Source organism: Ovis aries, chromosome 17 (assembly GCF_016772045.2).
Source record: "Ovis aries strain OAR_USU_Benz2616 breed Rambouillet chromosome 17, ARS-UI_Ramb_v3.0, whole genome shotgun sequence".
Taxonomy (NCBI): Eukaryota; Metazoa; Chordata; class Mammalia; order Artiodactyla; family Bovidae; genus Ovis; species Ovis aries.
The window spans coordinates 72,567,216-72,593,724 of NC_056070.1; the positions used below are offsets into that span (position 1 = coordinate 72,567,216).

At 59.2% G+C, this 26,509-nt stretch overlaps 2 protein-coding genes across 4 annotated transcripts; one reads left to right on the forward strand and one right to left on the reverse strand.

Annotated features, from left to right (window-relative positions):
• Positions 1–3,180: 3,180 nt before the first annotated feature.
• ZNF74 (zinc finger protein 74) lies at positions 3,181–19,479 on the reverse strand. 3 transcript variants are annotated; one of them, XM_042234880.2, is made up of 6 exons: positions 19,044–19,171; positions 18,684–18,754; positions 15,478–15,633; positions 8,320–8,446; positions 7,930–8,025; positions 3,181–7,450 (listed from the first exon to the last, which is right to left on the reverse strand). In XM_042234880.2, exons 4-6 carry the CDS (start codon positions 8,351–8,353, stop codon positions 5,889–5,891), a joined length of 1,692 nt encoding a protein of 563 aa, XP_042090814.1. In that variant the 5' UTR covers positions 8,354–8,446; positions 15,478–15,633; positions 18,684–18,754; positions 19,044–19,171; the 3' UTR covers positions 3,181–5,888. The 3 variants fall into 3 exon arrangements, with proteins under 3 accessions (XP_042090814.1, XP_027812710.1, XP_060256868.1); XM_027956909.3 differs by lacking the exon at positions 15,478–15,633 and having other exon boundaries at positions 19,044–19,479; XM_060400885.1 differs by lacking the exon at positions 15,478–15,633 and having other exon boundaries at positions 8,320–8,534; positions 19,044–19,479.
• Positions 19,480–19,509: 30 nt separating this feature from the next.
• On the forward strand, positions 19,510–25,898 carry LOC121816898 (protein FAM246C). The gene has a single exon (XM_060400886.1). It carries the CDS (start codon positions 24,381–24,383, stop codon positions 25,062–25,064), a length of 684 nt encoding a protein of 227 aa, XP_060256869.1. The 5' UTR covers positions 19,510–24,380; the 3' UTR covers positions 25,065–25,898.
• The last annotated feature ends 611 nt before the right edge of the window (positions 25,899–26,509 follow it).

A 26,509-nucleotide genomic window follows, 5' to 3' on the forward strand; every position in this document is an offset into this window, starting at 1 on the left:
TGGTTTCTCCTGTGGTCATGTATGGATGTGAGAGTTGGACTGTGAAGAAGGCTGAGCGCCGAAGAATTGATGCGTTTGAACTGTGGTGTTGGAGAAGACTCTTGAGAGTCCCTTGGACTGCAAGGAGATCCGACCAATCCATTTTAAAGGAGATCAGCCCTGGGATTTCTTTGGAAGGAATGATGCTAAAGCTGAAGCTCCAGTACTTTGGCCACCTCATGTGAAGAGTTGACTCGTTGGAAAAGACTGATGCTGGGAGGGATTGGGGGCAGGAGGAGAAGGGGACGACCGAGGATGAGATGGCTGGATGGCATCAGGGACTCAATGGACGTGAGTCTGAGTGAACTCCAGGTGTTGGTGATGGACAGGGAGGCCTGGCGTGCTGGGATTCATGGGGTCGCAAAGAGTCGGACACGACTGAGCGACTGAACTGACTGAACTAAACTGCCGGCAAGAGTTGCCTCTGTGTCTCATCACGTGGCTGATTTACAAACCCTGCAGAAGTACACTGACCTCAACAAGCCGCATGTGAACGCATATGAAGGCGATGATAAGCGCTTTCTCCTTTTCCTTCTGGCTTCCATCTAGTTTTGGCTGCGCTGGGTCTTGGTTTTGTGCTCACGCTTCCTCTAGTCGTGGCAGACAGGGCTGCTGCAGCTGCGGTGTGCAGGCTGCAGGGGCTGCTGCAGCTGCGGTGTGCAGGCTTCAGGGGCTGCAGCTGATGGACTCCGCTGCCCTGCAGTACGTGGGGCCTCCCGGGCCAGGGACCGAGCCCGCGTCCCCTGCCCTGGCCCACCAGGGAAGCCCTGCAGACCTTTTCTGATGGTTAGAGGCAGACTTGAATGAACAGTCATCTACCATGTTCTTTGATGTGAAGACCTAATCTCACGTAGAACTGTGTTAATTGTTTCCAAACAGGCCAGTTATAATCAAAACCCCAAGGAGATCTGCAGGGGTGTGAAGAGGCCAAGTTCTGAGAAAATGATTCCTGCCTGGCTCACTTAGAAAAATTTAAAAAAAAATGTTTTTTAAACCTCCTAAAAATGTGACCCAAGTCCTCCTGTCTATGAATTACAGAGCAGCAGTAGCAGAGAAGACAGGCAGGTCTGTGGAACAGCGGGGGATGAAGTTCAAGAAAGACGTGGCGCCTCGGATGCTTACAACCCAGATGGGTGGATTTAAGAGTACATATAAAATATAACCAAAAAAGGATGTAAGGAGGGGCCTCTTCGAGCCAAGGAAAAGGATAAAGGAAAAAAAATTGAATAGACCTGACTACACAGAACTCAAAACCTCTGTCCGATGAAAATGCAGTGACAAGCAAATGTTCGTGCTAGGGCGCTGCACGTGTGCGCACATCACGTATACACGCGTGTGTACACGTCACACACACGCATGCACACACAGTACACACACGCGTGTACACATCGCAATACATGTGTGTGCACGTTACATACACGTGTGTGCATGTTGCACGTGTGTGCGCATTGATATGCACGTGTGTGTGTTGCATTAGGTACATAGATTTAAAAGGTGTCTTGCTTTAATATTGTTTTTACCTTTAATACAAACATTCGTTTTTGGCTGCTCTGCGTCTGCATCGCCGTGTGAGGTCCTTCTCTAGTCGCCGTGAGTTCAGGCTGCTCTCCAGCTGTGGAGCACGGCTTCTCGCTGCAACGGCTTCCCTTGCTGTGGAGCGTGGGCTCCAGGGCGCACGGCTTCGGAAGCTGTGGCACATGGGCTGTTTCTCCGCAGCGCGTGGGATCTTCGTGGATCAGGGATTGAACCGGTGTCCCCTGCACTGCAAGGCGATCGTTAACCACTGGATACATACTGGGGGGACTTCCCTGCTGGTCCAGTGGTTAAGACTCTACGCTCCCAACGCTGCAGGCACAGGTTCAATTCCTGGTCAGGGAACTAAGATCCCACATGCTGCACGGCCAGAAAATAAAATAATTTTGTAAAAAGCCCACAGAGGGGGGCCCTGTACGTGTTGTATGCGTGCACCCGCGTACATATTGATGTGGACACTCTCGCCACGCGTGTGTGTGTTACACGCTCACACACTGCATATGCTTGTGCACATCTAAGAACGGAATAGTGGACAAGAGAGAAAGCTAAACTGTCGAAGCGAAGGAGCAAATCACTCTATTTCTAACACTTTATCTCCTTGGCTGCCTCTGCTTTGCTGCAGCATCCAAACTCCTGGTGAAGCTCCCTGGTGAGCGAGGGGTTAACACTGCGCTTTCATGCCAAGGAAAGGGCTCGATGCCTGATTGAGGAAGTGAGACCCCACGTGCTGCGTGGCATGGCCAGAGAGAGAGAGAGGAGAGACAACGTGTCTAGCTGAACTGTGTCCTGATGGAGCTTTTCCTGTAGACTGACACGGTTGTGGTCACCTCACAGAGTAACCACGTGGTTCCGTTTACTCAGAGGCTGTGTTAGATCTGGGGGGAGGAAATAGCAGACAGAGTTGCTGATAAACTAAGAAAACCTAACAAGCTTTCCTTCTGGCTGCACTTGTGACCTGTGGGATCTTAGTTCCCTGACCAGCTGCTGGTCCTGCGCCCTCGCAGTGGAAGCGTGCAGTGTCAGCGCTGGCCCGCCGGGGGCGTCCCCAGACTGCTTTTGCGCTATTAGCGGCTTCTCCGCGCGCGGCTCTCGGCTGTGGCAGCGCAGGAGTGGCCGCGGTTTGCGCTTAAGGTACGCTTGTTGCTTAGCTGCTAGGTCACACCGGACTCTTTCGGCCCCGTGGACTGTAGCCCACCAGGCTCCTCTGTCCATGGGGTTTCCCAGGCAAGGATACTGGAGTGGATAGCCATTCCCTTCACCACAGGCTCTTCCTGACCCAGGGGTGAAACCCCCATACTCTGCACTGGCAGGCAGATTCTTGGAGGACGTCTGAGACTCAGAGCCAGGCAGAGCCGTCTCCGCTGGCCCCGAATACGGCCCCACAGTAGGCTGCTCGAGGACGCTGGATCCCAGTGATTCCAGGTGGGGAATGCTTCAAGCGTGTCCTTATTCCCCTGGGGACCAAAGACGTCCAGCTAGGAGGACCTGGACTGACTCTCACAGCTGTGGACTGAGCCGAAACTCTCTGCGGAAGCGCTATTCTGAAGATTATGACTCAAACGCTGAGGAAGCTAAGGTGACTGGCGGTTAAATGAGTCAGAACATGTATAATTTCTTAAAAATTTATTGACAAATAATTTTGCCTATAATAAAGCCCTTTACACGTAAAAATAAAGTGTGTACATGCAGAGAAAAAACGAGAGTAAACGCATCTCCAGGCCATGGCTGTGAGCTGACGGTTGTTTTAATTCTCGTACACCTGATTGCCATCCCCCAATTTCTCCCATATACACGTGTTATGTGTATGATGAGAACACAAAGTTTGTATGTAAATAAAAGAGCATTGAGACATCAATGGAAGGCGGGGACAAAGGGTATTTCCAACAGTTTTCTTGAAGAACAGTAATAACATGTTCCATATCAAAATTTTTAAAGAGATGGGAATACCAGACCACCTTACCTGTCTCCTGAGAAACATCAAGAAGCAACAGTTAGAACCAGACATGAAAGAACAGACTGGTTCCAAACTGGGAAAGGAGTACGTCAAGGCTGTGTACCATCACCCTGCTTATTTAACTTATATGCAGAGTACATCATGCGAAATGCCAGGCTCAATGAACACAAGCTGGAATCAAGATTGCCGGGAGAAATATCAATAACCTCAGATATGCAGATGACACCACCCTTATGGCAGAAAGTGAAGAGGAGCTAAAAAGCCTCTTGATGAAAGTGAAAGAGGAGAGCGAAAAGTTGGCCTAAAGCTCAACATTCAGAAAACGAAGATCATGGCATCCGCTCGCATCACTTCATGGGAAATAGATGGGGAAACATTGGAAACAGTGGCTGACTTTATTCTCTTGGGCTCTAAAATCACTGCAGATGGTGAGTGCAGCCATGGAATTAAGACGCTTGCTTCTTGAAAGAAAAGCTGACAAACATCAAGTTTATTGAAAAATAGAGATGTTACTTTGCCGGCAAAGGTCCATATAGTTAAAGTTATGGTTTTTCCAGTGGTCATGTATGGATGTGAGAGCTGGACCTTAAAGAAGGCTGAGCGCCGAAGAATTGATGCTTTCAAGCTGTGGTGTTGGAGAAGACTCTAGTCCCTTGGACTGCAAGGAGATCACCAGCCAATCTTAAATCAGTACTAAATATTCATTGGAAGGACTGAAGCTAAAGCTCCAATACTTTGGCCACCTGATGCGAAGGACTCACTCACTGGAAAAGACCTCGATGATGGGAAAGATTGAAGGTGGGAGGAGAAGGGGACGACAGAGGATGAGACGGTTGGATGGCATCACTGACTCAATGGACCTGAGTTTGAGCAAGCTCCAGAAGTTGGTACAGGACAGGGAAGCCTGGTGTGCTGCAGTCCATGGGGTCAAAAAGAGTCAGACACGAGTGAGCAACTGAGCATTATGAAGAGGTGTTGCTCAAAGCGGTAAGGTGCTGCCGTTGGCTGAGCGCGCCAGCAGCCCCACCGGGCAGGCAGTAGCAGCGTGTGTATGCTAATTTGTATGTGAGTTTCTTTTAAACTAAGAAGTATGGTAACAGTCAAAGCTAGATTCTACTTGTTTTTTGCCAATGAAGTTGTCAGAGCTTCCGTTTGCCGCAGGGAAGGGCTTGCAGCCAGCCTCAGGGACGCTGGAGGAGCAGTGGGTCGGCGCCGCGGGCCCAGAAGCCAGCCTGGCAGGACCAGCCGGAGCCTCCAGGAGCGGGTGGCGCCCGACCAGTGCCGCCGGCTCTCAGCATCACTTTGTTCTGACACAACCAAAACCACACTGGAATGACGCAGCACGTGGTGCATTTCCTTTGTCGCAGACTGTCACCTCTGGCAGTCTACCGTAGGACCGCGTTGAGGAACGCAGAAAGATGGCGTATGAAGGACGGTTTATAATAGCGACAGCTTGAAAGTAACTTTCGCGTCCAACGGAACAGCTAACAGGACAGCCCGCCCTACCCAGAACCTCAGCTCCAAAGACAGCAGGCTCTGCTGGAGAGGCCGGCCATGCGGTGAGGACGCTGGGGGCCGAAATGACAGGCCGCGCACCCCGTGTTTGCAGAAACGTGAAGACGCACCATCAGAAAGCAGAAGGTGGCGCACCAAGGCGCAAAATGCAGCTTTATTGAGAATTATGGGTGTCGCTTCCCTTAATTCCTATTTTCTGAAACGCGGTCATTCGGCCTCCATACATACTTTAATGAAAGTGTGAGATAGACTCAGGCGCTCTGTACAGACGTGAGCCGGCAGCTGGTCTCTGCTCTAAACTGAGCGGGATGGCCGAGTCCCAGAGGGACGCCACCTCTCCCCGTCTCCGGGGCCACCAGGTGCGCCTCCTCTCAGGGGCTGAGTGCGGTGCGGTCCGCGGCAGCCCCGCAGGTGGCCTCACCAGCTGGGGTAGAAAGCCCGCTTCCGCCATGGACGGGGTGGCCAGACGGGACGCTGGGCTGCACGGCCACTAACGCGTTAAGTGCGGCGAGTCCAGGGAACTTGCTTCTTCCCAAAGGCCCACCATCTGAGCCTACTCTCCCCTCCCGCAACAGCGTGTTCACTTAGAAGTAATACTGTCTGTAATTGTTTTCTCTCCCCTTTAATTATCATGTTAAAAGAGTTTACAGAAGAAACTCGAGATGGAAATCAAGGAGGCAGCTGTCCAAGGACTTGAGGACAGGGTCCCCCCTCACCTGAGAAGAGCGCCCCTCCCCGCCTTCTGAACATCAGCGGGAGGACAGGATGCCCTCGGCGCTCTCCCACCAGCTCCCTCCTCAGCAGCCCACGACCTCTAGGTGTGTTTCAGGTGGGTGTGTCACACACGTTAATTTCCGGGGTTGCTCCCCAGCGGGAAACTCCTGCCGCTCGAGGGCGGGGCCACACCCCGGAGCTCGGCCACGTCCAGGGCAGCGACCGGGCCCACGCTGCCCCCGCCCGAGGCTCCCGCGCCCAGCAGGCCGCCAGGCATGTAATAGGGGCTCAGAAAGCGCTGGTCCAACTGGACGGCGAAGGGCTTCTCGCCGCCGTGGAGCCTGCGGTGCTCTGCCAGGGGCCCGCTCCAGCCGAACACCTCGCCGCACTCGTGGCACTTGAAGGCCTCCTCGGCCGAGTGGGTCTTCTGATGTTTGAGGAGACAGTGGTTCTGGCTGAAGGCCCGGCCGCACCGGCCGCACCGGTAGGGCTTCTCGCCCGTGTGCACGCGCCGGTGCACGATGAGCGACGAGTGGCAGCTGAAGGCCTTCCAGCAGCGGCTGCAGTCGAAGGGCTTCTCGCCCGTGTGCACGCGCCGGTGCACGGCCAGGTACGAGTGGGAGCTGAAGGCCTTGCCGCACTCGTCGCAGCGGAAGGGCCGCTCGCCGCTGTGCGCGCGCTGGTGCACCGCCAGGTACGAGCGGCAGCTGAAGGCCTTGCCGCACTGGCCGCAGCGGAAGGGCTTCTCGCCCGTGTGCGCGCGCCGGTGCAGCGTCAGGCGCGAGCGGCTGCTGAAGGCCTTCGGGCAGTCGCCGCAGCGGAAGGGCTTGTCGCCGCTGTGCAGCTTCTCGTGCGCCGTCAGCGACGAGTGGCAGGCGAAGGCCCGGCCGCACGCAGCGCAGCGGAAGGGCTTCTCGCCCGTGTGCACGCGGTGGTGGCGCGTGAGGTGCGTCCGCTGGTTGAAGGCCTTGCCGCACTCGCCGCAGCGGTAGGGCCGCTCGCCCGTGTGCACGCGCCGGTGCATGCCCAGCAGCGAGCTGCAGCTGAAGGCCTTGCCGCACTGGCCGCACTTGTAGGGCCGCTCGCCCGTGTGCACGCGCCGGTGCACGTTGAGGGACGAGCGGCAGCTGAAGGCCTTGCCGCACTGGCCGCACAGGAAGGGCTTCTCGCCGGTGTGCACGCGCCGGTGCTCCAGGAGGCTTGCGCTCCAGCTGAAGGCCTTGCCGCACTCGCCGCACTCGTAGGCCTTCTCGCGCGCATGCCAGCGCCGGTGCAGCGCCAACGCCGCGCTCCGCTGGAAGGCCTTGCCACACTCGCCGCAGGCGAACGGGCCGCTCCCCGCTCCCTGGCTCCGGCGCCGGCTTCCGGCCCCGGTGGACCGCACTCTCCCCGGCTGGCCTTCCGGGGAGGCGCCTTCTGAGGGAAGGCGGGGCTGGGCCGGCAGGGTGCTCTGCAAGCCAAGTGCCTCCTTGGACTCACAGTTGCCCCGCCAGCGCTCCTCGGCGGACCCACCACTAGCGTAGGCGGCTTCGCCTCGGGTCAGAGCAGTCGCCGGGCCCCCCCAGGTACACCCGTTGCCGAACCCAGGGTTGTGCACACCAGTCCTCGCCAGCCCATCTGCGATCGGCTCCCAGGGCGGCTCTTCCTTGTAAACAAGCGTCTCCTCCGCCTCAGGCCCGGGCTCCCGTCCTGGTTCTGGAAGGAAGGGAGAGGCCACCCTGAGAGCATGCGGAGGGGCAGCGCCAGGGCTCAGGGCGGGCCGTGCCAAGAGCGCAGGTGCTGGAGGGACGCAGGGGCAGGGCGGCGTGCATGGGGCGGGGCGGAGGCGGGGCGGAGGCGGAGGCGGGGCGGAGGCGGGGCGGGGCGGCCGGAGTCTCGAAGAAGCCAGGCCGCTCTGTAAGGAGCCGGACAGCGGGTGGCGTCGTCCCTGGGGGCCGAGTCCACACTGACCGCCCACGTGTGAACACCCCACGTGCAGATGCTCCTGTCTCTCTCCGGCTCAAGGCAACCGGCTGTGTGCGTCCTGGTCACTGTGCCCCCAGCACGGGTGCTGGCACACAGTCGGTGCTCAATGTGTGCTCGGGGCGGGGCGGCAGGAGGGGCTGAGCAGGCGCAGAGGGAGCAGCGGGCCGCAGGGGCGGCGGGGAGGGGCTCCGCCCCCGCGCCCCGCTCACCTGGACCGGGCCCCGCAGGCCCGCCTCTGGGAGCCCGCCATGGCTCCTCGCCTCGCTCCAGGTGGGAGATGACGTCCGGCTTGCAGACCGGAGGCCCTGCGCGGGGAGGAAGCAGCGTGGCTCTGGGCGCTGGGTGTGCCAGCGCTGAGGAAGGGGGCTCAGAGGAGGAACCCATGCTGACCTGCGGGTCTGAGGACCCCAGAGAGACTGATGCCCCCTCCAGGGAAGGCTGGGGTCGCGGGGGCCTGTCCACCACCACCCCCACCTCCAGGCCCCACTTGCAGGCAGAGATGGCAACACAAGGGCCCAGGGCAGACACAGGAGGCCTGCCAGGCCCAGCCCCGAGGAGAGATGCCCGACCCGGCCCCCTCACCTTGGGCGCCATCTTACCCAGGGAGAGAAGGTTCTGGTAGTTTTCCAGCATCACGTCCCGGTACAGGGCCCGCTGGGGGGAGCCCAGCTGGCCCCACTCCTCCTGGGAGAAGTCCACGGCCACGTCCTTGAAAGTCACGGGCTCCTGGAAGGACACACGTGTTCTTTCTCTCACCCCCACCTGCGATCCTGGGTGATGGAGAGGCTCAGCAGCGGAGACCTCGGAAGCCGTCCTGAGTGTGGCCGAAAGGCTGCGCTGCAGACAGAAACGGCCCCGGCCCCAGACAGGCGCCGCACTGCGCCCTGAGGGCGGACGGGACCCCTCCCTGTCCTTCCTGCTTGCCCCCCACTTCTTCCCGCCAGGGCGCCTGCTCTCCCTGGGCCCCGTCCCTGCCCTAACCTGCTCCTGCCCTCCCCCAACGCCGGCCCCTGCTCTGCGGTGCCCTCTTCGGTCATCCCAGCTCCGAGCATCCGGCAAGGCCCAGTGACTGACTCTGCATGACTCTGGTCTGGAACTCCGGTGTTCTGGGCAAGATTAGCCGGAGATTAAAGGGTTCTCCGGGCTCACACCGAAACCTAAAAGTCTCAGAAAGATCCAACTGCACACGAAGGAACTTCCCCACATCCGAGAGCACGGAAGGAGTTAGACCCAGCACTCACTCAGACGCCAAAGGGGAGAAGGGGGGGCGGAGGGGGAGACGGGGGCTGACGCGCACACGCTGCTACGTGTGAACCTAAGTGAGGACAGCCTACGCTGCAGCTCAGGGCACTCCGCTCAGTGCTCTAAGGCGAGCTGGACGGGAAGGAAGCCCACCAAGGGAGGCTGCGTAGGCACGCGTGGCCGACTGCTCGACAGCAGACCAGCAGCGCCGCGCAGCTAGTGCGCTGCAGCAGAGGCTTCAGAAGCCCACTCCGTCCAGATCCAACCAAGTGACCAAAAGGGAGAGCCAATAAAACCAGAATTACGGTAAAGCAGAACTTGTTTACCTCAAAAGAAGGGGTTAAGGGTGAAACAATCAAGAAGATACAAGATGGAGAGAAGACACAGCGCAAGGGCAACTACACAGTCAACCCCAGCAACAACCGAGGGGCGCGGGCGGCCCGGACAGCCCGGGAAACGGGGGTGCGAGCGGCCCCAGCAGCCCGGGAAACGGGGGACATGAGCGACCCGAGCAGCCTGGGAAACGGGGGACTCGAGAACCCGGACAGCCCGGGAAACGGGGGACGTGAGCGACCCGAGCAGCCCGGGAAACGGGGGGACATGAACGACCCGGACAGCCCGGGAGACGGGGGGCCGCCAGAGTGCAGCGGAGCAGCAGAGCCCAGCCGCGCCGGGACGGTGCGGGGCACACGCAGAGACCAGGACAGCCTGGAAGGGGGCGGGACAGGGGCAGTGCGCGCCGCCGGTGGGTGGGAGCTGAGGCGGCTGTGTCAGCAGCAAAGACTTCAGAGCAAGGGGCACCAGAGATGAAGCATGGTCACGTGGCTCTGCAGTGATCTCACTACAGGATCAACTCAGGAAGAGCTCACAGGAGTCGCAAACAAAGCTGGACCTGTCAACAGAGCCTCAGGGCACACAGAACAAAGCCCGACAGGACTGAAGACAGGCTCCCGGTGGCGCCCGGCAATGACTCTGCTGCCAGGCCTCGATCTAGGAAGACCCCACGTGCCACGGAGCAACTGAGCTCGTGCGCCGCAGCCAAGAAGCCTGCCCACCCAGGCCCTGCTGCTGCTGCTGCGCCGCGTCAGTCGTGTCCGACCCCGTGCGACCCCACAGACGGCCGCCCACCAGGCTCCCCCGTCCCTGGGGTTCTCCAGGCAAGAGCACCAGAGTGGGTTGCCAGTGCCTTCTCCGCTAGTGCCCACACTCCACAGCTCGAGAGCAACCCTCACCCGCCACCACCAGAGACAGGCCCGTGCAGCGACAAGCACCCAGCACACAAAAATAGTTAAAAAGAGAAAACAGAAGCAGACAAACCCACAGTTACACAGATGATCTTACCACAATCTTCCCGTAACCGACACAATATTCAAGCAGAAATGTCAGAACACAGAACACCCGAATAACACCACGACTCAGTGTTGACTCGGCATTTACAAAACACTCTAGCCAACAAAAGCAGACGTGCGTTCTTCTCAAGTGCACGCAGAACGCTTACCAAGATAAACCACACGCGGGGTGATAAAGTAGCCTCAGTGAATCTGAAAGACTTCAAACCACACAGTTCCCTCTCTGGCTGCAGCAGAATCAGGAACAACAGAAGACACCTGAGAATCCTCCGCCTACTCAGCACTGACAGACTCCGAAATGACACGGAGCTATTCTCCACTGACCTCCAGTAGCGTATTGGGCACCTGACGACCTGGGGAGCTCCTCTTTTGGTACCCTATCATTTTGCCTTTTCATACTGTTCATGGGGTTCTCAAGGCAAGAATACTGAAGTGGCTTGCCATTTCCTTCTCAAACAAGAGATGGCAAGGGTGAACGTCGACATTCTAGGAATCAGCAAACTAAAATGGACTGGAATGGGTGAATTTAACTCAGATGACCATTATATCTACTACTGTGGGCAGGAATCCCTCAGAAGAAATGGAGTAGCCATCATGGTCAACGAAAGAGTCCGAAATGCAGTACTTGGATGCAATCTCAAAAACGACAGAATGATCTCTGTTCGTCTCTAAGGCAAACCATTCAATATCACAGTTATCCCAGTCAATGCCCCAACTAGTAACGCTGAAGAAACTAAAGTTGAACGGTTTTATGAAGACCTACAAGACCTTTTAGAACTAACCACCCCAAAAAGATGTCCTTTTCATTACAGGGGACTGGAACGCAAAAGTACAAAGTCAAGAAACACCTGGAGTAACAGGCAAATTTGGCCTTGGAATATGGACTGAAGCAGGGCAAAGACTAACAGAGTTTTGCCAAGAAAATGCACTGGTCATAGCAAACACCCTCTTCCAACAACACAAGAGGAGACTCTACACATGGACATCACCAGATGGTCAACACCGAAATCAGATGGATTATATTCTTTGCAGCCAAAGATGGAGAAGCTCTATACAGTCAACAAAAACAATACCAGGAGCTGACTGTGGCTCAGATCATGAACTCTTTATTGCCAAATTCAGACTTAAATTGAAGACAGTAGGGAAACCCACTAGACCATTCAGGTATGACCTAAATCAAATCCCTTATGATTATACAGTGGAAATGAGAAATAGATTTAAGGGTCTAGATCTGATAGATAGAGTGCCTGATGAACTATGGAATGAGGTTCATGATATTATACAGGAAACAGGGATCAAGACCATCCCCATGGAAAAGAAATGCAAAAACGCAAAATGGCTGTCTGGGGAGGCCTGACAAATAGCTGTGAAAAGAAGAGAAGAGAAAAGCATCTGAATGGAGAGTTCCAAAGAATAGCAGGAAGAGATAAGAAAGCCTTCCTCAGCGATCAAGGCAAAGAAATAGAGGAAAACAACAGAATGGGAAAGACTAGAGATCTCTTCAAGAAAATTAGAGATACCAAGGGAACATTTCATGCAAAGATGGGCTCGATAAAGGACAGAAATGGTCTGGACCTAACAGAAGCAGAAGATATTAAGATGAGGTGGCAAGAATACACAGGAGAACTGTACAAAAAAGGTCTTCACAACCCGGACAATCACGACAGTGTGATCACTCACCTAGAGCCGGACATCTTGGGATGAGAAGTCAAGTGGGCCTTAGAAAGCATCACTATGAACAAAGCTAGTGGAGGTGATGGAATTCCAGTTGAGCTGTTTCAAATCCTGAAAGATGATGCTGTGAAAGTGCTGCACTCAGTATGCCAGCAAATTTGGAAAACTCAGCAGTGGCCACAGGACTGGAAATGGTCTTCATTCCAATTCCAAAGAAACGCAATGCAAAAGAATGCTCAAACTACCACACAATTGCACTCATCTCACACGCTAGTAAAGTAATGCTCAAAATTCTCCAAGCCAGGCTTCAGCAATACATGAACCGTGAACTCCCTGATGTTCAAGCTGGTTTTAGAAAAGGCAGAAGAACCAGAGATCAAATTGCCAACATCCGCTGGATCATGGAAAAAGCAAGAGAGTTCCAGAAAAACATCTATTTCTGCTTTATTGACTATGCCAAAGCCTTTGACTGTGTGGATCACAATAAACTGTGGAAAATTCTGAAAGAGATGGGAATACCAGACCACCTAACCTGCATCTTGAGATATCTGTATGCAGGTCACGAAGCAACAGTTAGAATTGGACATGGAACAACAGACTGGTTCCAAATAGGAAAAGGAGTACGTCAAGGCAGTATATTGTCACCCTGCTTATTTAACTTATATGCAGAGTACATCATGAGAAACGCTGGACTGGAAGAAACACAAGCTGGAATCAAGATTGCCGGGAGAAATATCAATAACCTCAGATATGCAGATGACACCACCCTTATGGCAGAAAGTGAAGAGGAACTAAAAAGCCTCTTGATGAAAGGGAAAGAGGAGAGTGAAAAAGTTGGCTTAAAGCTCAACATTCAGAAAACGAAGATCATGGCATCCGCTCCCATCACTTCATGGGAAATAGATGGGGAAACAGTGGAAACAGTGGCTGACTTTATTCTCTTGGGCTCTAAAATCACTGCAGATGGTGACTGCAGCCATGAAATTAAAAGCGCTTACTCCTGGAAGAAAAGTTATGACCAACCTAGACAGCATATTCAAAAGCAGAGACATTACTTTGCTGACTAAGGTCCATCTAGTCAAGGCTATGGTTTTTGCTGTGGTCATGTATGGATGTGAGAGTTGGACTGTGAAGAAGGCTGAGCGCCGAAGAATTGATGCGTTTGAACTGTGGTGTTGGAGAAGACTCTTGAGAGTCCCTTGGACTGCAAGGAGATCCAACCAGTCCATTCTGAAGGAGATCAGCCCTGGGATTTCTTTGGAAGGAATGATGCTAAAGCTGAAGCTCCAGTACTTTGGCCACCTCATGTGAAGAGTTGACTCATTGGAAAAGACCCTGATGCTGGGAGGGATTGGGGGCAGGAGGAGAAGGGGACGACCGAGGATGAGATGGCTGGATGGCATCACTGACTTGATGGGCGTGAGTCTGAGTGAACTCTGGGAGTTGGTGACGGACAGGGAGGCCTGGCGCGCTGCGATTCATGGGGTTGCAAAGAGTCGGACACGACTGAGCGACTGAACTGAACTGAAATAATACAGAGCTGAAGAAGAAATCACCAAAAAATTGTAGAAACTTCTTTGAACTGAAACAGGAAAATAAAACATATCAAAATGTTCAGCAAAAACCTAAAAAGGACCTAGAATGAACTTTATAGCAGTGAATCCTATGTGAGAACTGGTATCAAAACAATACTTAAGTTTCAACTTGAAGAAAGTGAAAGAAAGAAATAGCGAAGGCAAGAAGGTGAAGGAAAGAACGAATCAGAAATCCATGGAGAGAGGAAAGAGAATCCACAGAGAACAGCCAACGAGAGCAACGGAGGGCTCTTTGCATGACGGCCCCCCTCGCCGCGGGACCCAGCCATCCCACTGCCAGGCCCTCACGCCAGAGAGAAAGCACACCTGTGACCGGGGTGCCGCTATTCATAGCAGGCTTACGGTAACAGCCCAAACCTGGACTTAGCCCCTGACCGTTCATGAGCTGGTGAGCAGATAAACTAACGGTGGGGTACATATACAATGCTGTTATGCGTGGAAATTAAGTTTGTTGAAGCCCTAAGCTCCATGTTAGAATGTGACTCGAGCTGAAGATGGGGTCTTTAAAGAAGTTATTAGAATGGGCTCTGAGTAAGACTAGCGTCGTGATAAGGAAATGAAACTCGGACACAGATGCGCACAGAGGGAAGGACGCGTGAGGAGAAGCGCCGTCCACAGACCAAGGAGAGCAGCTCAGAAGAACCCACCAACACCCTGGCCTCAGACTTCTGGCCTCCAGAACCAGGGGACACGGCACGTCTGCTGCCTGAGCCACCAAACCTGTGGCATCTCCACAGGGCAGCCCAGCAGCCTAAAGCGGGTGGGGTCTCATTCAGCAGTCAAAAGGAGCAAGCTGCTGACGCACGTCAGGACACGGACGTAAGAGCATCACGCTGAGTGACACAGATCAGAAGCAGAATCACATGCACAGGGGCGTCCCTAGTGGCCCAGCGGCTGAGACTCTGCGCTCGGCCCCTGGTCGGGAGCTAGATCCCACGTGCCACGAGTCTGCATGCCACAAGCAAAGACCTGGTGCAAATAAAGAAGTATTTTTAAAAATCACATATGTAATTCCATGTGACATTCTCCAAAAGGCAAAATTATTTTGGTTGCCAAGGGGACAGGTGGGGAAGACGGACTGAAAAGGGGCATGAAGGGACTTTCTGGGTGACGCGGAAGCGCTGTCCCAGCTGTGGTGCTCACACAGCGGCATGCATGTGCGAAACTCTCCAAGTCCCAAGTGCATAAAACTCGAGCGCTCTTCTGTGTATAATCATACCTCAGGAAGTCTGACCAAGAAGGCTGCCCGCCAAAGAATCAGTGCTTTCGACCGTGGTGTTGGAGAAGACTCGAGAGCCCCATGGACTGCAAGGAGATCCAACCAGTCACTCGTAAAGGAAATCAACCCTGAATATTCATTATAAGGACTGATACTGAAGCTCCGATACTTTGGAAAGACTAGAGATCTCTTTAAGAATATTAGAGATACCAAGGGAACATTTCACGCAATGTTCCAACCAGCTCACCCTAAAGGAAATCAGTCCTGAATATTCACTTGAAGGACTGGTGCTGAAGTTGAAACTCCAATACTTTGGCCACCTGATGTGAAGAACTCACTCCTTGGAAAAGACCCTGATGCTGGGAAAGATTTAAGACGGGAGGAGAAAGGGACGACAGAGGATGAGATGGCTGGATGGCATCACCGACTCAATGGAGTTTGAGTAAGCTCCGGGAGTTGGTGACGGACAGGGAGGCTGGGCGTGCTGCAGTCCATGGGGTCGCAAAGAGTAGGACAGGACTGAGCGACTGAACTGATTTCATGCAAAAACAGGCACAATAAAGGACAGGACCAGCAAGGCTCTAGGAGACGCGGAAGACGTCACGTAGGGGCAGCGCTGCCCAGAACTGCACAGACAGTACTCCATGGCCGGCCGGCCACGGCGGCGTGCGCACTCACCCAGCGCCAGACGGCCCGGCGCGCGGGGCCTCGGGAAGCATCGCTGCAGACTCGAGGAGGCGACGCAACTCCAGCCGAGCTACTTCAGATCCTGAGAGACGCTGCCGCGCACTCGCTATGCCAGCAACTTCGGAGAAGTGAGCAGCGGCCACAGGGCTGGAAAAGGTCAGTTATCATTCCAATCCGAAAGAAGGGCCATGTCCAAGAATGTTCAGACTACCGCACAGTGGCACTCCTTTCACAAGCTAGCGAGGTGATGGTCAAAATCCTTCAAGCCAGGCTTCAACAGTATGTGAACCGAGAACCTCCAGATGCACAAGCTCAGTTTAGAAAAGGCAGAGGAACCAGAGGTCAAACCGCCAACTTCACTGGACCACAGAAAAAGCAAGAGAGTTCCACAAACACCTGCTCCTGCTTCACTGACGACGCTAATGCCTGTCACCGTGTGGATCACAGCAAACGATGGAAAAATCTTAAACAGATGGAAATGCCAGACCACCTCAGGTGGTCTCTCCTGAGAAACCTGTATGCAGGTCAAGAAGCAACAGTCGGAACCTTACATGGAGCAGTGGACTGGTTCAAAGTTGGACAGGGAGAGCATCAAGGGTGTATATTTTCACCCTGCTTATTTAGCTTACATGCAGAGGACACTGTGAGGAATGCTGGGCTAGATGGATCTCAAGCTGGTATCCAGACTGCCGGCAGAAATAGCAACAATCTCAGATATGCAGATGATAACTCTATTGGCAGGAAACAAAGAGGAACTAAAGAACCTCTTCATGAAGTTGAAAGAGGAGTGAAAAAGCTGGTTTAAAACTCAAGATTCAAAAAACTAAGATCACGCCATCCAGTCCCTTCACTTCATGGCAAACAGATGGAGGAAAAATGGAAACAGTGACACACTCTATTTTCCTGGGCTCCAAAATCGCTGCAGATAGTGCCTGCAGCCATGAAATTAAAAGACAGTTGCTCCTTGGAAGAAAAGCTATGGCCAGCCTAGGCAGTGTATTAAAAAGCAGAGACGTTACTTTGCTGACGAAGGTCCGCGTAATCAAAGTTATGGTTTTCCCAGTAGCCATGTGTGGATGCGAGAGCTGAGCATTAAGGCTGAGCACAGAAGGACTGAGGCTTTTGAACTGTGGTGGTGAAGACTCCGACCCTGAATATTCGTTGGAAGGACTGATGCTAAAGCTGAAGCTCCACTATTTTGGTCACCTGATGCAAAGAACTGACTCACTGGAAAAGACCCTGAGGCTGGGAAAGATTGAAAGCAGGAGAAGGGGACGGCAGAGGATGAGACGGTTGGATGGCATCACCGACTCAGTGGACATGAATCTAAGCACACTCCAGGAGACGGTGAGGCACAGGAGAGGCTGGCGTGCTGCGGTCCACGGGGTTGCTGAGTCGGATGTGTCTCAGCGACTGCACAGCAACAACCCTGATGGACTTCAGGGAGACAAAAAGGTGGGGTGAGAACACACGCTGAGCCCGAGGCGCTCAGGAGAGAAGCGAGACGGTGCCCGCGGAGAGGAGGCGAAAGGGGCAGAAACAAGACCTCAGACCGCGAAGCTGCTAACAGAGCTCTCAGCGGCCACGTGACTTCAGTGCGGGGGTGTCCACAGGCAAGAGCAGGATCTGAGCCACGTTGAGGCCTCTCTAGGGGCACTCCCAACCTACCTGCCCACACCCCGTGTGTCTTCATTTTGCAGGGCAGGGAGCAAAAGGGTGTGGAATCAAAGGCAGACTTGGTAATGCAACCGCAGAGGAGTCAGAACAGACCACGCAGGATGTCCCAGCAGGGAAGAACCCTCGCCACAGCACGAGACTGCTGGGGGAGGAGAGCACTTCAGAGAGAGGACCAGCAAGTCAAAGCCCTGGGAAGCTGGTGTTTCAGGATTAACATCTGCACAAGAAGGGGAGTGCCTCCGAGGTGGCGCTCTCAAAACACACCCCGCTTTTTCCTCCATTTCAAGGCTAGCTGCAGACATCAGAATGTCTCGGCCTACATGCTTCAGCCTGCACTTATCATGGATGTTCTCTACACAATCACAGTACCATCATCACACCCACGAAGTTAAATACTGACACAACGCGACCCGAAATACGTCTACAAATGCCTCTGACAGGATTTTTGGGTCTGTGACCCACTAAGGACCATGGACCTATCTCACGTGCTCGTCATGTCTCCTGAGTGTTTTACAGAACATTCTAACATTACAGAAGATGGGCCCGTCTCACCATACGTGTTTTACAGTCATTTTCTACCTTTCAAGTGACAGGTTAACGGAATTACCAAGTCCTAAAAATGACAAAGGACTCTCAACTCTTCAAGCCTTTCACCCATACTGTCTCTATCAACTGCACCTTTCTGAACACTGGGAAGGACAGACAGGAGTGGGCGGTGGAACAAAATGATGAGCAAAAACCCAAAGTCTGTAAAGGAGTGATTTGTGCTGCACTCAGCTGCAGAAGTGGAGAAAGCCACGGCCCCCCACTCCAGTGCTCCTGCCTGGAGAATCCCAGGGACGGGGGAGCCTGGTGGGCTGCCATCTATGGGGTCACACAGAGTCGGACACGACTGCAGTGACTTAGCAGCAGCAGCTGCAGAAGCGGCCCCAAGGCCATCTCCCTTCACAGCCCCCAAAGCCTCCGTAATTCGTTTTTCCACGAAGGCCTTGTGTCAGGAACTGGGTACAGAGAAAAAGCATATCGGGACACATGCTCTACCGTCACTCTGACCCCCAGCGCTGCAACCCAGCCCTCCCATCAGCTGTTCCACATCCTCCTACCTAACTTACTCCCAGGAAACGCCCCGAAACAAGGATGAACCGCAGCAAGCATCCCATGGGCCTGTGTATGGAGATGAGCCAAGTGGTCTCACGGGAGCTGCCACCCACTAGGTATGCGTGGCACTAAAACCGCCACCCAGCGCTCCTGGCACAGTGCTGGGCACACAGCAGTCCCGAGCGACGGACCACGGCTGGGCTGCGCCAGGCTGGAAGCGACACTCGCCTGGAGGGCGCACTCGGGCGTCACCGGACCTGTCCCCCAACCACCCGGGCCCAGAGCCTCCTGAGGACTGGAGCACAGACACCCAGATCGGGGGCCCTGGATGACCAACGGCCTGGATGATGGAAGAACGATGCCAACCCTCCTCATAAAAAACGAGATGTTCAAAGAAAAGAAAAGACGAGACAGCCACTCACCTCGGACCTGGCTTCCAGGAGACCCTGAGGCAATGCATCTTCTGGAATCTCTCTGAGGGGACGAGCAGGCTCTGGAAAGGACGAATGAGTCAACGGGGCACCGGGCACCCCCGGCACAGGGACAATCAAGGGCAGTCAGAGGCGAGCCCCAGCTTCGGCACAACCAGAGGGAACCTGGGGCTAATCCTGCTTTCCGGCGTCTCGGACACCCCACTTACGGAGGAAACGCGCCGCCGTGCCCGTGCCCGTGCCCACCGCGAGGAGGCGGCGGCGGCGGCGGCCTGACTCCGGGGCGCTTCCGCGAACCCCGCCCGCCCTCCCCGTGCAAACCCAGGCCCGCGGCGGACGGGCCAACCGTACCTGCCCCCCGGGTCCCCGAGGTGTCCATGGCGCCCTCCCTCGACGGCCGCCCCGGCTGGGGCCGGGCTCCCGGGGCCGGGGCCGCTCGCGCAGCCCCGCGGGGTCGGCGTCAGGCGGGCTCCGCAGGCGCCGGGCGCGTCCGGCTGCGCCCCCGCCCCATGGCGCGCCGCGCCAGCCCGTCAGTCACGCCTCCCGGGTCCGCGCGGGCCGACCAGGCCTCGGGCTTGGCCGCCCCGAGCTGGGGGTCGCGAGGGTGGCACAAAGGCGGGGGGCGGACGGGCGGCCCCACGAAGCCGGAACGCCGAACCGACCCGCCTCCCACGGAGAGCGCGGCCGCCACAAAGGAAGGCGCGCGCGGCGCCGCGGGGTGCGCGCATGCGCGGGACGCGCGCGCACCACTCCCAGGAGCCTTTGCGCCGCGCCGGGGCGGCGGGGCCGGAGTGCCGCACAGCCTTCTGGGAAGCGTAGTTACGGGCCCAGGAACGCTGCGCCCGGCCCCGCCCCCCTGCTGCCGCTGCTGCTCAGTCGCGTCAGTCGTGTCCGACTCTGTGCGGCCCCATAGACGGCAGCCCACCAGGCTCCCCCGTCCCTGGGATTCTCCAGGCAGGAACACTGGAGTGGGTTGCCATGTCCTTCTCCAGTGCATGAAAGTGAAGAGTGAAAGTGAAGTCACTGAGTCGTGCCCAACTCTCAGCGACCCCTTGGACTGCAGCCCACCAGGCTCCTCCGTCCATGGGATTTTCCAGGCAGGAGCACTGGAGTGGGGTGCCATTGCCTTCTCTCTCCCCCTAGGCTGCGGAAATCACCTGCATCTGGGTGTGTGTGTGGTGTCTGTGTGTGCGATGTGTAGTGTGTGTGTGCGCGTGCGTGTGGTGTGTGTGGTGTGTGCGTGATGTGTGCTATCTGTGCGGTGTGTGTGTGTGTCTGCGTGCGGTGTGTACTCGCGGTCTCTGTGTGTGACATTGTGCTGTTTGTATATGGTGTGTGTGGGGTGCATGTGTGGTGTGTGGGGTGTGTGTGGTGTGTGTCTGTGTCTGTGTGGTGTGTGGTGTGTGTCCGTGTGCGTCCTGGCGCGTGAGCGTGGAGAGTTCCGGCTGGACGGCCTCTGAGTGGGGCTGATGCGGCTCCAGGGCGCCTTGCCCAGGGCCACCGGATCGGGAGGGCAGCGCCCGCTTCTGATGGGGCCTGGGGATCGTGGCCGCCTGACCATCCGCGTGGAGACCCCGCGCCGAGGGGCCGGGAGCTCTGGGGCTCCGCCGCCGCTGGGCCCGGCTGGGAGCCGCCCCGTGGGGGCCGGGTGCTGCGCGCGCGGGGCCGCTCCGGGAGGGCCGAGCGCCCGGGGCGCGGGCCCGGGCCTCCAGGACCTCAGGCTTCTCCGCGATGGAGGAGCTCGCCCGGGCGTCTGAAGAGGCCGCGGTGGTCGTGTGGGTCCGGGCCCTCGCCCTGCGGGGTGTGGCGCCGCCTCGGGGCGCGCAGTGCCGCCAGCGGCGAGTCCTCGGCCGCCCGCCTGTGCTGGAGTCGGTTCCCGGGGGAGGCTCCGCGCAGGTGGGCGCAGGAGGGCGGTGCTGTCTGCAGGGAAGGGAGAAGAGCAAAGACGCGCGGGCGCGAGCGGGCCTTGCTCCTCAGGCAGGAACACGCGGAGACCCCTCTTCACACCTTCCTGAGGAGCGCCGTGACCTGAGGCTCCGGGGGCAGCTCACACCGGCCCAGGGGCAGGAGGCTCCTGGCACGGGGGCGGGCAGGCAAGTCCCTGCGGCTGGCCGGACCTAGCCTGAGCTTTGTGCAGGGGGCGGGCAGAGTCCGGCCGAAGCAGAGGCCTCGAGCAGTGGGCCTGGTGGAGGCCCTGGGGCGGCCCACAGGGCGTGAGCAGAATGGCACGGCCAGCCTGTCGGTGCGGAGAGATCCTATGGGGACAGGTGGTGACCCCCGGCCATGGGGCGAGGTCAGAGCCACTCCAGGCCAGACAGTGAGGGCCGCGGACGCCAGGGCCAGGCGGACAAGGCCATCTCCAGGTACGGAGGCCGGCCAAGGTCAGCGCTGGGTGGTGAGTTGCTCCCTGTAGAGCCAGCTGACCCAGGGCGGCTCCCAGGGGATGCCGGGGCAGCCAGGGCCTCCAGGAGGCCAGGGCCCAGTCCCAGGGCCTGGTGGGCAGGGGGCGTTCCGAGGCACACTGGGCCCGGGTCCCGCCCCCACAGGAAGCCTCATTCCTGCCCTGGGACCCTGGGCGAGTCACTCCCCCTCTGACTCTGTCTTTAAAGGAGGTGCTGGTCTTGGAGGGGGCGGCCCTCGGGCCTCAGGCATCCTGGGCTCCGACGTGGGTCGGGGGTGGGAGAGACAGGCCAGGCCCCAGGGACCACCCGTGGCCTGTGAGGCAGGATGAAGCGGCCTCCTGTGTGCGTGCTGGGTCGAGCCAGACCTGCAGCTAAGCCTGCCCAGGCCCCGCGCCTCGATCTGCACGCTGGGTACTGCAGGGCACCACAGCCTTGCCTTCCCTCCTTGGAGGGCCCTTGGTTCAGACCTCGCCCAGCCGGCCTCACTTGCTCACCCTCCAGAATTCCCAGATGGAGAGTGCCACCCCCGCCTAGAGCCCGGCCCACACTGCGCCCTCCAAGACCAGCTCCGAGACCACCCCCCACGGTGGGTGCCCTGCTCAGAGGTCCTGTCCCCCTCGGGCCCCTGTGCCGTGTCCCCGCTGGCTTCAGGACCACCTGCCTTACCGTGTACACCGGCTCTGCTGAGAAGCGTTCAGGCACCTCCTCTCTGCCTCCTAGCGGGAGGGCACCTGCACCTCAGATACTGGCCTGAGGACCTTGACGTTACAGCCCCGTGGCTGCGCCCCCCACCCCCACCACCAGAACTCCGCCAGCAGGCGACACTCCCCTAGCTTCTGAACGCCCTCGGACCCCGGGAAAGAAAACCTCCAGGCTGGGTGGCCGCTCTGAAAACAGCACGTGGGGGGGGGACCACAGGGAAATCCCAGGGCATGACAGCCCCCCTCTCTGCACGGAGAAGCCCAGAGCCCTCTCTGCTCCAAGCTAATGGGCAGCTACTCGCCCGCCAGGCCTGGTGGGAGGGCCAGTGAGGCCGAGCCGGGCTGGGGACGCCCAAGCTGGCGGCTGCCCACAGACATGGCTGGCCTGGCCCTGGCACTCGGCCGGGGACGCAGTCGGGCACAAGCTGGGCCTGTCAGCACCTCGGTGCAGGGACCCCCCTTCCCTGGGCAGGCCCCGCCCTGAGGAGCTCCTGGGAGGAACTGGAGAGCAGGCCTGGGTGTGGCCCCTGCCCCGAGCTCCGTCCCCCGCAGGGAAGACAACAGTGGGCACAGCCTCGTCTGGGCGCCCCGGCCCGCCCCTTGCCCCAGGCCTCGCCTTCGCCCTGGCCCTGCCCTATGAAGCCCGGGCTGGGGTCTGCACAATTGGCTTCCTGACGAACACAGCCTCTGGGGATCAGAGCTGCGCTGACCGCCTGGCCTGTTCACCCTGGCTGACACCTCTGCGACCTCCCAGGACCCACGGGTCCCCCAGGGCCTCTCCTCCCGTCTGTCTTTGCGCCTGTCACACCCGATCCGCTGGCCTCTGTCTGCCCAGGGCCCAGGCCGCCCACCCGCGCCCCTCACGGCTCCCACATTCCCACCTGCCGGTCAGCGATCCTGGAGTCTCCCCCACGCCTGCTCACACCCTCAGGGCCTCCCTGCAGCCCCCTCCTGGGGATCTGAGGGCCTCCTGGGTGCCACGGGCGAGATTGAGAGGGCAAAGGCCTGGGTCACACCAGCCGGGCTTGGCGGGCCTGGGGACGCCATCCAGGGCTCCTGTGTCAGCCTTATTTTAATTACGGAGAGGAGGTTGGGGGGGGGGTATGGTTAACGAGGCTCCAGGGAGCAGCTGGGCCAGATGCTGGGTGTCCCCGGGGAGCGGGGTGACTCAGCAGGAAGGGGGGGGCTGGGGGGTGGACCCAGGGCCAGATTCTCCCCTCCCCCTGTACCTTCCAGGGTGACAGGCTCCAACAGATGGGCTAATGAGTGAATGAGAGGGTGACCTGGGCCCAGGGCTGCCCGTGGACGGGGTCGACTGCACCCCCAGTCAGACACACACAAGCACAGAGCTGCAGAGAGTCCCTGGGGGCGGCAGGAACACAGGCTCCAGCGGCCGTCTTGCCATCTCCCTTCCGAGGCCAGCCTGGATCCTCGCCAGGCCCTCCCCGCCCACAACTTGCCAGGGTGGCCCCAGGGCACCCACAGCCCTAACGAGTCCCTTGGTGCCTGAGCACAACGTGGCCCGGGGGCCCACGGTGCCCTGTCCGTGGGCCAGGGGTGGGCAGGCACAATGGTGCGGATGCCACAGCAAGAGTGAGAATGGAGGGGCGCAGCGGTGAGGAAGTGAGGGATGGGGAGCCAGCAGGGGTCCATGAGGTGCTCGCTGGCCACGGGTAGCCCCACCTGGGACCCTCAGCCCCAGGTGCATTCAGCCAAGGGCCCCATCTGAGGACATCCAGCCCGCTCAGCACCACGGGGCCGTGCTGGGGACCCTGCTGTGGATAGAGGTGAACAGAACAGAGCCGCTTCACTGTGACTGCCAGGGTGCCGTGGGGGAGGGCCCCGAGAGACCCGGTGGGGGGAGCTGGTCAAGGAAGGTTGCCCTGCCCCCAGCAGGATGCGTTGGGGCAGCCAGGAGAAGGGGACCCTGGGGTTCCCCCCAGGCGGTCGACGCAAAGGCCTAGGGGGTGGAGAGGGCCGCTAGGAGGAGGAGGACGGGACCAGCACACAGACAGCGAGAGATGGCGCGACCTCCGGCAGCCCCCCCGCAGGAGCAGAGCGCACCAGGGACCCTGCGGAGCTCGAAGGCTGGGGCGGCGGTTCACTGGAGTGAGGGGGGTCCAGACAGAGCCCGGACCTGGTGTGGGAGGAGGGGCTTCGGCCAGTGGGCGGGGCTGGGGGCCCGGACCGCGCTTGCCTTCCTGCCCGGACTGGGCCGAGACGGTGGCTTTGAGCCGAGGATGTGAGCCCGGTTCCCCGCGTGGCTTTGGGTGTCTCCACGTCCCCATCGCCTCTGTCTGGCGCCTGTCCATGCCCCTGTGGGGCCCCACTGGCAGCGTGGCCTCGCGGGCAAGCCCCGCACGCTTATACCTGCGGGCTGTTCCCCTGGCTCCTTGGGTCTCGGGCCTGCCGGGGTTCCCCGGGCCCCAGGCCGGGTCCCCCGAGGCTTACGGTCGTTCCCACAGCCGTTCCCCCGGGGCCCTCTCCACGGAGCGTCGCCCGGGCCGCACTGGTCGCTAGGCTGCAGGCTGGGGCTCAGGCCCGGCCGGGCTCTAGAAGCGGCGGTGGAGGCGGCAGCCAAGCGGATGGCGGCGGAGCCCCGGCGCCCATGGGTCCAGGCGCGCAGCGCTTACGGCGCCAGCGAGGCGCTACGGCGCGCGGTGGGCCGCCGGCGGGACCCTGGGCCGCAGCCCAATGGGCCGGGCCCCGAGGAAGCCCGCGGCCCGGGCCGCCTGGCTCGCTTGCGGGGCCAGCTCCGGGCTGAGGCGGCGGCGCGGGCCGAGGCGCCCCGGCTGCTGCGGCTGGTGGAGCGCGCGGGGGCCGCGGCGGGGGCGGCGGAGACCGGGGAGCAGGCGGAGGAGCGCAGCCGCAGCTCCGTGTGCTCCGTGTGCGGCGAGCCGCGCGGCGGGGCCACCTACCCGGCGGGCGTCCTGGAGGTGAGCGAGCGGCGGCTGCAGGAGGGCCTGGCGGCCGTACGCGCCGAGCTGGGCGCGGGGCTGGAGGCGCTGCGCGCGGAGCTGCGGGCCGAGCTGGACGCCCTGCGCGCGCTGCTGCCGCCTCCGCCGGCCGCCCGCCGCGAGCCCCGCGTCCCTCGAGGCCCGGCCCTGCTGCGGGCACTGGGCACCATGAACGCACTGGCCGCAGGCGCGAGGCCCACCGACGACGCCTCAGACGGCCCGGCCGACGGCGGCGCGAACCGGGCCCCGGCCAGGAAGAACCTCAAGAAGACCCCGGTGCCGCCCGGGGCCCCGCAGGGTGGCGGGGATTAAGTCTGGGGCGAGGGCCTGGGGCGGGCGCCGCCAGTCGCCGGGCTTTGCTACTCCGAAATGCACCGGGGCTCGTGGGGCGTGGCTCGGAGTGAGAAGCGTCCTCCGACGCCGCTCGCTAGCGCTCTGGCACCGAAAGGGGCTGGGGAGCGCGGCTGGTCCGGGCAGCGCTGGGGAAGGGCCGGGCTGGAGGTCTGTCAGCCTCTGGGAGACCGCGGAGCAAGAGCCCAGGGCCCCGCCCCGCCTGGGGGAGGGGTTGTATGTGTGTTTCCTTGAAGGGTCTCAGGGATGAGACCGGCTGTCCGGTGCTGGGCTGGCGAGCTTGACCCACACACCAAGTCCAACAGGCACCGGGGACAGATGGGCTGCAGGGACAGTGACCGGGACACCGGCTCCCCCAGGACAGTGTCGCTCCGGTGCACAGCGCATTCTCCTGCGGGCCCCAGACTGCAGCCTGACCCTAGCCAGCTTCACTCGCCCTGCGGTCCCCACCCGCTCCTGGACGCTAAGCCTCTGGTCAGTGCCTCCAGGACCATCAGCTTTGCCTTGACAGCAAGGCCACTCACGGACCCTCACTGCGGGCAGCCACCCGACTGCAGAGTCTCTCCAGTGTCCACCCACAGCAGCCTCCGCAGCACGCTTTACCCAGGGGCTGCCTGCCCAGCGAGGCCTCCGGCACAGAGCCAGGAGCTGGCACTGTCTCATCTCCCAGCCTCAGTGAAGTGGCAGCCAGAGGCACCACCGAGCCGCACCATGTCTGGGCTGGGCAGCCCACTCCTTTATAGAATAAATCGTGAGCTTGCAGGCACTGACTGGCAGGCAGCCTTTCTCCTTCCATCTCACCGTGGACTCAGACAAAGTGTGGGGTGGCAGGGTGGGCACGATCTCCCCTAGAGGGACTAGGGCAGTCTGGGCTTCTGGGTGAGGCTGGGGAGATCGGAGGTGCACCGAGGCTGTCCCTACCCCCAGCCACAGGAGGCCAAGGTCACTGCGTGTGTCCTGTACTGTGGGATGGGGGTCCTGCCTGTGTCCCAGGGCCCTGCCAGAGCCAGGCACCCACCGTCTGGGTCCTGACCCACCTCGGCTCCGTGACTGCCGGCTTGGGGTGACTCCGAGGTGCCCCAGGCATTCTGAGCTCTGGGTGCAGCCTCACTTCTGGGCCTCGGGGGACAGTGGCTGCCTGCTCCTGGGGGCGGGGTCCCTGACCTCTGCTGGGGACTGGACCACTGTGTGGTTCCTGTCCCATTTATGGAGACTTTGGTTCCTCTGGGGGCATCCCGTCCCGAATGTAGAGGCTCTTCATCCCTTCGTGGGGCTTCCTGACCTTTGTGGGGGGTCTTTGGTGCCTGGATGGCGTCTCATCTCCTGTGCGGGGGCCGGATCCTTGTGTAGGGGACTGTGCTCCTGTCGGTGGGGGGTCCTGACCCTGGGTGCTGACCCGTATGCCC